The sequence below is a fragment of the Rhagoletis zephyria genome, unplaced genomic scaffold (genome assembly GCF_001687245.7).
Source record: "Rhagoletis zephyria isolate East Lansing unplaced genomic scaffold, Rhagoletis_zephyria_1.1 Rzeph_scaffold_00963, whole genome shotgun sequence".
NCBI lineage: Eukaryota > Metazoa > Arthropoda > Insecta > Diptera > Tephritidae > Rhagoletis > Rhagoletis zephyria.
Window position 1 is genome coordinate 42965 of NW_016158047.1, and position 12034 is coordinate 54998.

Genomic DNA, 12034 nt, shown 5'->3' on the forward strand with positions numbered 1-12034 from the left:
ACATTCCTAAATGAAAAGCTCAACACCATTTAGCATCGATTTTCGTGATTACGCGCAACTAACGATTTTAGTATACATACGACACTTGCTTGTCATATGTACATATATACTAAATATGCAAGTATATACTGGCATTTAATGAACTTTAGCGCTTGCCTTGCTTAAAATGTCATAAAACGAACGTTGTCAGGGCGAAAGCTAATGTCGCATAATAATGCAATCATATGCGAACATTTTTTTAGAAAGTGTACTAACTCGTTAATGTCCCATTGGTACGAAAAGAATGAGTCCTGCTTTTATGCGCATCTCGATTATATGAAGAAGATACGTTGCTTTTTTGTAGCGAATCACAGAAAAATATGCAACCACTTTTGCTGTAGGATAAATATACATAGGTGTGAATATTGAAAATTTCTAGTACACATTCAATATCAAAAATGACAAATATTGAGTTGATACACTTTTGGAGAACATATGAGAAATGTATTGAGGAATGCCTGAGCTTTTGCGCATGTATAAACATATGTATGAACTAATGATATGATTGTAATTAGTTGAGTTTAATTGAGTGTTGCCACCACATTAACCTTAAAACAATAGTTTCATACATGTACATACATATGTACCAATGCCACATGTATATACATATGTATGTACACATGCATTGTATAACCATTTACAAATTTGCATGGTTAGATATGCTCAGATATTATTATATGAGAGGATTTCGGGCTTGTGAAAATATTTGGCTCATGAATACTTGTAGCAGCTGTTCGTATCGCCTATTTCCCTTCAGTTTGATTCAATCATAATTTTACCATATGCGGCATTACACACACTGTACAGGCGTAAGTGTGTATATTCCTTCATATCGTTCGTGGCTGAAGTGCATTAGCTTCCATGCCTATCAATATTTATTTCCCATTTTAGTCTATATTTTGTACAGCTGTATCCAAATTGTATGCTACTAAAATATGTTTTTTTTTTGGAATATTTTGATAAACACTTGACAGAAGTAATGAACTGCTTATAACGGAAACAGCTTCATGGCAGTGTAACTTTTCACATAGGAAGCTTGTGTTATGCTGGGCTGGTTATGTTGAGCTAGGTTAAGGTGGTCGCCACAAACATGATTAACACTACGTTATATAGGTAACTGCCAAGCTATAGTACAAGAACGCAAGAAAAATTATTGCACATTTTCATTTGACCATTAAAAACATGTCTATTTATGCATCGATTTTCAGGCCATGTTCCAAGTCCAAGGCTCACACATACGTACTTTCTTTTCCTATTTATCGGTGGGACCGACTCGAGGCTAGCTTTCTCGGTCCATTAATTCGCAAGGCAGTTTCATGCAGTCTTACAATGGCCTGGAATACACATAAGTTTGGCTAAACGAGAGCAGGCATTCTGCTACTACTTTTGAACAAACAATCAACGAGCGCAAGACACTGACTTCTACTTGGCTCCGATTTGATATGATAACAAATATTTGTTTTTCATACCCCGAAAATATTTGATTTGGGTAAGTATGCCCATATAAATGCTACACTTTGTCTGCAAATCTGAAAGCAATAAATCAACTAATTCAGATTCCTTGTATTTTCTAACGGAACGGCGATAAAAATTAGATTTTCAAATCTTTTTTACTTTCAGTTTGTATTTGTGATTTTTTTGACATCACTTTTGAAAACTGTTCTCAATGAGAACAAACTGTTCTCACTAAGAAAAAAACTGTTCTCCCTGAGAATTAGATGTATTGGAGAAAACTCCTTTTTTAATTGAGAAACAAACTTTTCTCACCTAGGAAAACTATTCTCAGTCCCAAAAATAACTATCTAATTAAGAAAACTTAAATTTTTAGGCAACCTTAGAGTTTTATGATGAATTGCACGTCAATGGGTGTTCCTTTGACAGCTTATAAATGTGTTTCGGTATTTTTCTGTTTTCTTTTTGTTCTTGCGCTCCTCAGATGTATACTTTGTATACACTTAATGAGAAATGCTAAACTGATATGCATTTGATAGTTATAAGAAATTTTTGTGTATGTCCATACATATAAATTTCTTACATACGCAGAGTGAAATTCCAAAACTCGTTAAGCTCATTGGACAATAAATAGATTAATTTTAAATTATGTGTCTTCGTCACTTTCTTGCAAATAATCTATCTTTTACGTGACAACTTTAAGTGTCTTCAACCAGTTACTTCATGTAGAGTATGTTCGCAGTTTTTATAGAAAAAAATTTAGTTTCATTGCATGCAAATACTTATATAGGTACTTTGTCTTTAGCTCTCTAGCTTTAAAGTGCTTATGTCCAGCCTGTGAAGATATGTGTTGAACAAAAATGCTTCAACATAAATACATATGTGTGGTGGCCACTTACATTCCTTCGCTTCTTTTAACGCTTTGGTACCAGACTATAAGAATGCAATATTGCATTTCGTAAATGTATATAGTACATACATCCATATAAAATACAATTTTATGTGAGCACTTAAAATGCACACCAATGCGACAAGACGCGATGACAGCACGTGACGCAGCAAACATACACTATGACGTGCTCCGAAGAAGATTGTTAGCAAGTCTCATTAGCAAGGCTAGCCATGAGCAACAGAGGAGACTTTAGTATGAAACACTTACACATGCGGGTTGTATGTACTATGCATACATACTTACTTATATATTTGTATAAATAAGTAACCCACGTGTATACAAATAAATGCTCTTTTCATCGCTGAACTTACCGCATACCTTAAATTGGCCACAAGAGCCGCCAGGCAGAATGTAAGTAAGACAAGGCTTGTAAAGACATTTAAAGTTAACACTTCCGGCAGTTAGTTGCATAAGCTATGGACAGCGCGGAAGTGACAAAAATTTTACTTTCTTTGATCGATAAATTAATTTTTTTTTTATTGCAGAAATGAAGAAAGCGCCAACACATTACGGATATTTATGGAGTTGACAGATATCTGTGATGTGAGAAAAACGTGGAAAGTGGTAAGTTAAGAAATGTGTGAAAGCGGCAGAGGGTCTGTGCTTTGCAAGTACCACTAAGCGAGTGACGTCTGTGGCGTGCATAAATTTTTTAAATTTTATTGGAGAGCGTAGTAATGAATGAGTTATTGTTAGTTGTGACGCAGCACATTCCATGCTCGGCAGGTATGTGGTGGTCGTAAAAGAAGCCTTAAGTAAAGTAATTAAGATTAACAGCCGTATTCATACAAAGTCACAAGCCTTAGCTCATAACTGCTGTGATTTTTACTGCACCTCAAAGTTTACTGCCGCAACAAATATGCCACTACAACACAAATTTTTAAGTTTTTGTGTTTTTTTTTCTGGTATTTTTTGTGGTACAGTTTGTGGCGCACTAGAAATCACAATGAGCTAAGTTTTGTGACTCTGTTAGAATAGGGGGGGTAAATTTTTACGGCTGTTACTGTAAAAGAGAGCTGCTAGCTATAAAAATATTTAAAAAAGGTATGAAAGTAAAATCTAGCTACGAAAAATATATTTTTTTTTTATACTGAAACTGCCAATTTAGTTGAAATTGGAGACATTAAATATATTCTGGATTACTATTTTAATCCTGAAATCCCTAGTACATTTCATTGTACATATCGACATAATTGGTTTCCTAAACATCGTTGCATTTAAAATCGTAACGTTGAACGTATAGACATGTGTCAACAAATCGACTAACTGTGTACTTACATATATTTATATATGTATTAAACGAATATACTGCAGCTATATTTCACTACTCCTTATTGCTACACTCGCAAGCGTAACTATGAGCATTATGTACATCTATCAATAAACCAGCAACAAATATTTATTTCATACATCCCTGCATTCATACAATAAATTGCTGAGGATAATTGAATTAGTGCTCCTCATCTCCACACGGAAGTATATTTTATACCATTTTTATAGCATTTACACAGCATTTTCCATATTTCCGCTATTCCTGCTACCCACAGAGTTACGAGTATTGTTGTTATTGTTTTTTTTTGTTTTTTATTATTGAAAGTACAACCAATAAGCGCCACAATTAAATAATATAGCGCTGCTGTTCTGGCTGAGGAACGAGGCGCACAGACCGATGTACATACAACTGTAGTACTTTTATAGAACATTTATATTTACTTTTGTAATGGACTTTAGCAATTTACATACATACACACATATATATATGTGTATGTGGGTAGCCATGTGAGTGCTTATTTTCACTTTCTTCCTACACTTATGTTTTATTGTTTGTGCGACATACATACAGTATCGGTCATATCTATAGCACGCCAATTCAAAGTGATATTGTTTGCCACTTAGGTTTATTTATTTTTAAGTATTTTTAATTAAAATAAAGTTCATTCTCTAACAAAACCTATATAAAACCAAGTTTTTAAACTTTGTAGAAAACTACAAAAAAGTGCAACCAATTTTCACCCAAATTTAAAAGCTTTTTCTTAGAAGTGTTCGAATTTTGTGAGTATGTACACAGTTTTATATCCCAGGAAATTTCGAATTGATTGATTTTTTAAATTTTTTCACCGAAGGTTTGCGGTTTTCTTCCATATGCTTACATATATATAAATACAATGAGTTCGTTTGTTATACAGTCAGCATCAAAAATTTGATTACCCTGACGTTTTGTTGATTTTCTTATTTTATATTTTCCATACCAATTTTTTTTTTTATTTGTTATAAAAATATTATTCATTCTACAGCAAAAACCAGCAATTTCATATCAAAGTCGAAAAAATTCCAGAAATACCAACAAATTTCTATCAAAATTTTCAAAATTTAATATTAAAATTTAATGGGCTAAAAACTGCATACCCATAAGAAATGGAATTGAAAATTTGAAAATTTTTATGACAATTTTTTGGTAGTTCATGAATTTTCCCGAGTTATATATGGAATTGAGAAAATTGATTCTGCTGGTTTTTGGTGTTGAACTAACATTATTTTTATAAAAAATTTGGTATTGAAAATATAAATAAATAAACGTCTGGGTATGCATATTTTTGATGCTGCCTGTATGTATAGTTAAAAGTAAATGCGACATAAAAAATTCTAAAAAATTAAAACTAATTTAAACTGCTTGAAACTTGCACATTATCAGACTAAAATTGAATGGGATATGAAGCTGTGTACTCAAAAAAAAATTCTAACACTTTTGAGAAAAAAGTTTGAAATTTGGGCGAAAAATAAATAAATAAACAAAGTGGCAAACAATATCTCTTTGAAATGGCGTGCTATAGATATGAGCCATACCGTATGTATTTTTATGCCGCCATATGCTTTTATTTTATCAGCAATGTTTTATTATATTCTCTACAATTCAATTTGCCGCATATAGTAAATTGATAAAAAATTGTAAGTAAAAATATTTGTAAGTGGAACAAAAGCAAACAAAAAATCGAACCTAAGCGCAAACGATAGTGGACTTTATCAATACACACTAACATATTGGATGTTAAATGCTTCTAAAGTGTGGTGACAGCAACCACATTTGTTATGCCACATCATCACTGAAATGAGAGCCTGTAAGTGACAACGGAATGTATGAATGAAAATAAGAGAGGAGAGTGTGAGTTGGTGGCGGCGTACAATGTAAACGGTCGTGCATATGTATGTATGTATGTAGGTGGGGTGTAAGGCGCTAGAGTAGGGCAACAAGAAAAATGGGTCAACAATGTTGTTATTAATAATTTTTCAATATGTCGCTTGCAGTTCATTCAATTAACGTGGACACTAGCAAATTTTTTTTGCTGCCCCTTGTATTCCTCCGAACTCACTCTTAATCGAGACATATCCTTTGCTATTCTCTGTTATATCTATGTTTGTATTTTATTTATATGTAAATGTCTGCCTATGTGTGGGTGTGTATGTAGGTGTCAGCAACAGCGTCCGTTCGATGAACTGCCAATGGCAAGTTTTCCAACATAGAAAGCTGCATCATCACTTAAAAAAATAAACGTTGGTGGAAAATGCATACATACATACATACATACAAAGCAGGTGGCGTAAAAGCGCGGATCATGCTTTGGAGTATATAAACTTGTAAAATATTTTATTATTTATTATATTTCTCTTGTTGTTGTTCGCTTCTTTTGACCTCATTTTTCTGTCAACGCTAACAATGTCATGTTTTTCAAAAAATGTTATACATGTCCATCAAAATAAATACAAGTACGTTTACAGAAACGAGTATGACTTTATTCCAATTTTCATTTAGCTGCATCATTGTAGTCATATTTTTCGATCAAGTTTTTTTTTAGGTTGGTTTTTATTGAGTACAAAATTCTTTAAGGTTGACATACATACCAACATATGTACTTGCATAAAAAGTTTTAAATATCTATAAGGGATTTTTCGCACATATGTGTATGTATTAGCTTAGCTCATGATTCAATAAACTATATATTATTTTGCTCGAGGAGTCACCGGTGACCCGAGATTAGTTATCATTTATGTAGTACTTACTAAAGTTTCCGATTTTTTTAAGAATCTTTAAAGAAAATTATATGAAGTGGTTGACACGAACTCGTAAGGAATTTTCTGTACGAAAAATAAAGAAATTTGTTTTTTTTTTGCTTTTGGCCGTTAATTGAAGATTATATACATTTTTTGAGCTCAATCTTTATCTTTTATCTTCTCTCTACCAGAATGTCGAGGTATCGCCTTCCGACTCTCATTAAGTTAACTAAAATTTTTGTTAAATGCATCATATTTGAACAACAATTTGGATTTTTGTCAGAGTTTTTATTTTGTGTCTTTGCATTTTTCTAGTAGTAAGTTTTTTTCAGACAAGGCATAATGGACATAGATGATCCGAGAAAAAAGGTACTTCAACTCAAGATCGGAAGCATAAAGAAAAGAAGAAGTAAGTTCTGAAAAATCTGTATGCCTTCAGAACGAAGAGAAGCGACTACAAGTGTAAGTACTTTGTTCCTGACCTTTGACTTTAAAGACCACCTCCCAGATGTCCCACCCTCTGAAATAATTTTTTATATTTTTTTTACTTCATGGGTGCAAATTAACTCATAAATATATGTAATGAGGCATATTCTTGTTTTCGTACGAATCGAAAATTTGGAATTTTTGTATAGAAAATGATAGGAACATTTCATGACTTTCGATTCTAACGAAAACAAGAATACGTCCCAATGTTATTTTACACAATCATACAAATCATTTCATAAAGATCAAAAAACAGACCATCACCTTCTATAGACTGAAATCGCACCATTCGTAGGACTTTTTCAAATCACTTGACTCCATCAGATTTTGGAGCTCAAAACAAGACATGAGTGAATTACGATAAACCGAAAAAAATCAAAAAATTCGAAATTTTTGTAATTTAGTTAGTCGAAATTTTGGAGGTGTGCGAGACAAACGGACTTCAGATCCATCCAGGCTCAGCCAGGTCTGGTTAAATACACAGACCACTTCTTTATGCTTATATTTTTATCATTTTAATTATTTCTTATATGTATGTATGACAGTTTTTTGTTGTGATCACTTTTTTTAAAGCGTTCTGCAGCTATACTTTGGTCTAAATATTCCTAAATTTTAACAGCCACACAAATTCACTAGCTCGCTTGTACATACAACCACGCCTACATGCAGGCTACATATTTACCTACATACATATGTACATTCAATTCAATTCAGATTCAATTTAGAAATGGAACACAAATGGCCTGATCTAAAACTGAATGAATTTCCTAACTTTGCTTTGAACCTGTTTTTTTTTATTTTATTTTATTACTAAGGTAACATAAAATTCCAGTACTGTGCATTCATATGTATGTATGTAGTTAAATAAAGGGTTGAGTGACAGCGGTTATAGTAGCATTCCATCCTCTCAACGCTTTTCGAATGCCTTCACGTGAAAAAGGTTAAATCAAATTATTTCAGGCGATTTTGCTGAAATTAAATCTCAAGCAGATGTTGAAAATTTATTGCACCCCTTTTTATGTGGGCTTGACAGCCATTTGCCAAATCGTCGGTTGTAAAATGCAATTAATTTTGTGCAAACAAATTAAAATTTCAAACTCTTAATGAAGGAAGCTTGTGTGAGATAAAACAAGTTGGTAACAAGTTAAGTTAAATGAAATGAGTTTGAAAATGAAAGCGATATTAACCTACTATTTGGTGTACATACATATGTATGTACATACATGGCTATATAATCAAATGTTCACAACATACTTATGTATGTACGCATGCGGGTACAGTCAAGCGCCCTCAGTGAAGTTGCAATTTTAATTTCCGCCGTTATCAGCTAAAAAGAAAAAGCAATCAATATTGACTAACAATACCCAGCAGCGCGCTTCACTTTTCTTTCAACTACACAAATTTCTTCATCATTAGCGGGTGGGTACGCCTGCCACCTCCTATTTGCCACAGACATGCCATGCCCACACATTTTGCCTAACAAAGTGAAAGTGGAGCTGAGTAAAAAAGTTTGAGTGAGTGCATATGATGTGAATATGCATTTGTTTAAATTTCACCACCATGATTAAAATGAGTTTTTTTTTGATTGAAAGCTAACCGACTATTTCCGCTTCACCGCCCGCAAGTATAAACTGCGCATATATGTATGTACGTATGTATGTAAATATGTATATGAATGTGTTTGCTCATACGCAAATGAAGTAACATATTTCAAGGCACCTTAGCAAGGCAGTTGAGAACTAAATAAGAAAAAGAAGACTGTAGTTGAAAATCAGCACAATCAAGTGTATGCCAGATGCGTTCAGACAGTTTGAAAGATTTTGTTTATTCTGGCTCGAAAGTCTTACAAAAAGGCCTTGCCGCCCCGCCAACTCTTTTGACAGAAATCACTTGTATTCCATTTTGCTCGCCCTGCTCCAACAGACGAGAGAATTAAGCACTGGAATGCCATTCGAGAGATCTGAGGATCGAGGCCTCCGGCAGCGGCTTTTTAATTTATTTTTTATATTTAATTAGCTTTTCATTTTTAGATTTTATTATTTTAGAAAGAAAAATATTTAGTGTACATATCAATATTACTTTAAAGTTCATTTAATTTTCAAAAACTTAGTTAATATCATTTTTTTTCATTTTTAATTTAATTTTATTATTTTTAAGAAGAATAATATTTTTTAAATTTCATAAAATTTTTAGAAACTCTTTAATTAATTTTTTTACTTTTTAATTTTAGACTATTATTTTTGAAAGAAAACAAGAATTTAGGAACTTATTTTTTTGTCTTTAAATTTTTAGATAATATTATTAAAAAAAAAAACTTTTTTTATAATTTCATTTAAGTGCTAGGAACTTCTTTGGTTTTTTCTTTTTATAATATCACTTAACTATAAGAAACTTACTGCCAATTTCACGAAAGCAATTTATTTAAATGAAAAATCATTTTAACTTTTTGAATTTTATATGGAAATTAACAGCAAATAAAAAATTATTTTCCATTTAGAAATTTCGTTTTCAATTAAATTTTAAGATTTTATTATTTTTAAGAAGAATAATATTTCTCTTTCCTTTTTCTCCTATTTGAATTAATTAATTTTTTTACTTTATTAATTTTAGACTATTATTTTAAAAAGAAAAAATGTAGGAACTTTAATTTTGAGTGAAAAATGAAATAAATTTTTTGAATTCTATATGGAAATTGACAGAAAATAAAAAATCATTTTCCATTTAAATTGCTGGTGAAACCGGCTGTTATTAAATTAGTTTTTAGTAGCTTATTTAACCTTATTCTAAATTTTTAAAATTTAGTTTTCTATTAATTTTTAGTTTTTATAGCTTAAAAAAAATTTACGTATTCCTTTTTATTTTATTTAATTTTTAGGAAATTTATTCCTACAGGACAAACCGAATAACGCTAAGACCTCCTCGTTAGCAGATTTTTCAACTAGTCTTTCGAAAGATGAAAAAGGGTTTTCAATATAGTTGCTAGAATTGACAATTTTCTTATGAAGGCTTTTGCTGAAAGAATGTGGTTAAGTGGCACCTTGACATTCTTTCAATTAGTAGCTTTTTGTGTGTGAAATATTCATAGATATACATATATATACATCCCTCAAGGTGATAAAAAAAAGTAAAACAACGAGTTTAAAAGATTATAAAATAAAATGTTAAATTTACCAACGCGAACGTTTGTGCGCACAAACTTAAAATCCATCCAAATATTTTTTTTTGGCATCTTTGGTTTTTTTTTGTGTGAAATTTTTTATGTTTATATTTCTACGCGTATATAAAAGAAATGTAGGTTGGCGTTTTTGCTAATAAAAAAGCGTTTAATGGCGGCGTGAGTCATTTGCCACAATTTGTGCACATAATTTCTTTTAATTTCTCTGTGCATCTCTCCCTGTTTGTGCGATATGCTTCATTTAAGATTATTTATTTACAGCAGCTAATTGAGGCCACGCTTAGTCATTCGTATGGATATAAATGTGTGTAACACCTTAATATACATATTAATGCTATTCTTAAAAATACATACGTACATATATAAAATTATATGGCTGTGTGCTCATGCTTAATATTAATATTAAAGTTCAACGAACTGCTTTCATAATTAGGCCAATAAAGACGATACTTTACACCACCAAATATTTCACTGGTCAATGACGCTGTATTATCATAAACCTTCAATTCTCTCACTTTAGTTTTTCCACCACTCTCAAACAGTCACTTTATGCACCGGAAATGTGTTATACGAATTTTACCATTTATTTCTTTCGCTTAGTTTCATTTCCTTTTTATTGAGCAATTTTTACCATTATGGCGTAATAGAGCATTCTACGCTCGATATATTTGTATGAAACTTTAGTGCCGTATTGCCGCGGAAAGCAGCTGACATATTTTAATTCGCGTATCATGAAATTTTGTATAAAAATTAAAAAAGTCTAAACTCTTTAAAGAGTTCTTATTTAGGAGACAGAATGTTGTAAAATGAAAATCTAACAACCAGTTTACATAAGTGACTTCCTGCCGTTTCTAAACATGTATAATACTTTACTTAGTTAACAACAGCAAGCAAACTGGTATTGTATGTCTGAACAGTGGGTCATTGTTTGGTGGCCTGCGACAACCAAGACTCCATCCAGAGTCCAAGCTGGTCACGTGAGCCCTTCCTTTGACCCTAATTTGAACTTTCCATCGGTAGATTGATGCAATGCCGCTAGATTAGAAGCAATCGTGCTAGGGAGAGGCCTCAGGTACGGACACGTGAGGGTCACAGAAACTCTTTCGATTAATATAAGGATGTTAAGTCAGAGGGCAGCTAGTCGGTCTAGAAAGCAAATTCTCTATAATAATCACAGAGACAATGGAACGGGAATGTGCCAGAGATCTAAACTCAGAGTCAACGTTTATCTGCGCAGATGGTTCTAAGATGGGTAGTGGGATTCACCTCAGTAAAGTCTCTTTAAACCTCAATTTTCGTTTACTTGACCACTGTAGTGTTTTCAAGATAAAGCCAACCGCACTAAAAGGGGCCACCATATAACTAATTGACTCTGCTCTCTCAGAGCCGTTGAGGGGATATGGGGGTTCATCTGTAGATGAGCTGATGGGAATGGTGTGTTTACAAGTTTTCGAAATTTTTTATGTATATACACACATACATATATCTAAAGGAAGAAAAAAGCACATACCTATACCTTAAAAATTAAAATACAGCAATTTTAGATGAACAAATATTTCCATAAGCCTTCTCGCTCCACTGTGCCTCCTTACTACCGCAAAAAAAAAAATAGCTTCAGTAGTATCAGACACATGCTGCGTTCAGCATAAATTAGCATTTTGGCGTCAGTATTTCCTGCTCATTTTTCCTGTTTATGTGAAATGGTTAAGTTGTTTTGGCGTATCGACAGCGGATGTCATAATCTCAAGTGACTTGTTGAGATAACAGCGTATTTAAACACATAATTTAACAACAACTTTTGAATGTAAATATGTATGTATATTTAAACGCAAATGCGTAGGTGTACCAAAAGTTAGTATTTGGGTAAAACAGATGCTGTTGTA

At 32.4% G+C, this 12034-nt stretch overlaps 1 protein-coding gene across 1 annotated transcript in view; it reads right to left on the reverse strand.

The window, feature by feature from the left end:
* LOC108362228 (GTP-binding protein RAD-like) overlaps positions 1-8447 on the reverse strand; it is a 48269-nt gene extending 39822 nt beyond the window's left edge. The window contains exon 1 of the mRNA XM_017615125.1: positions 8336-8447. Within this exon, the coding sequence (XP_017470614.1) occupies positions 8336-8447 (112 nt within the window). The remainder of the gene's footprint in view (positions 1-8335) is intronic.
* Positions 8448-12034: the final 3587 nt, after the last annotated feature.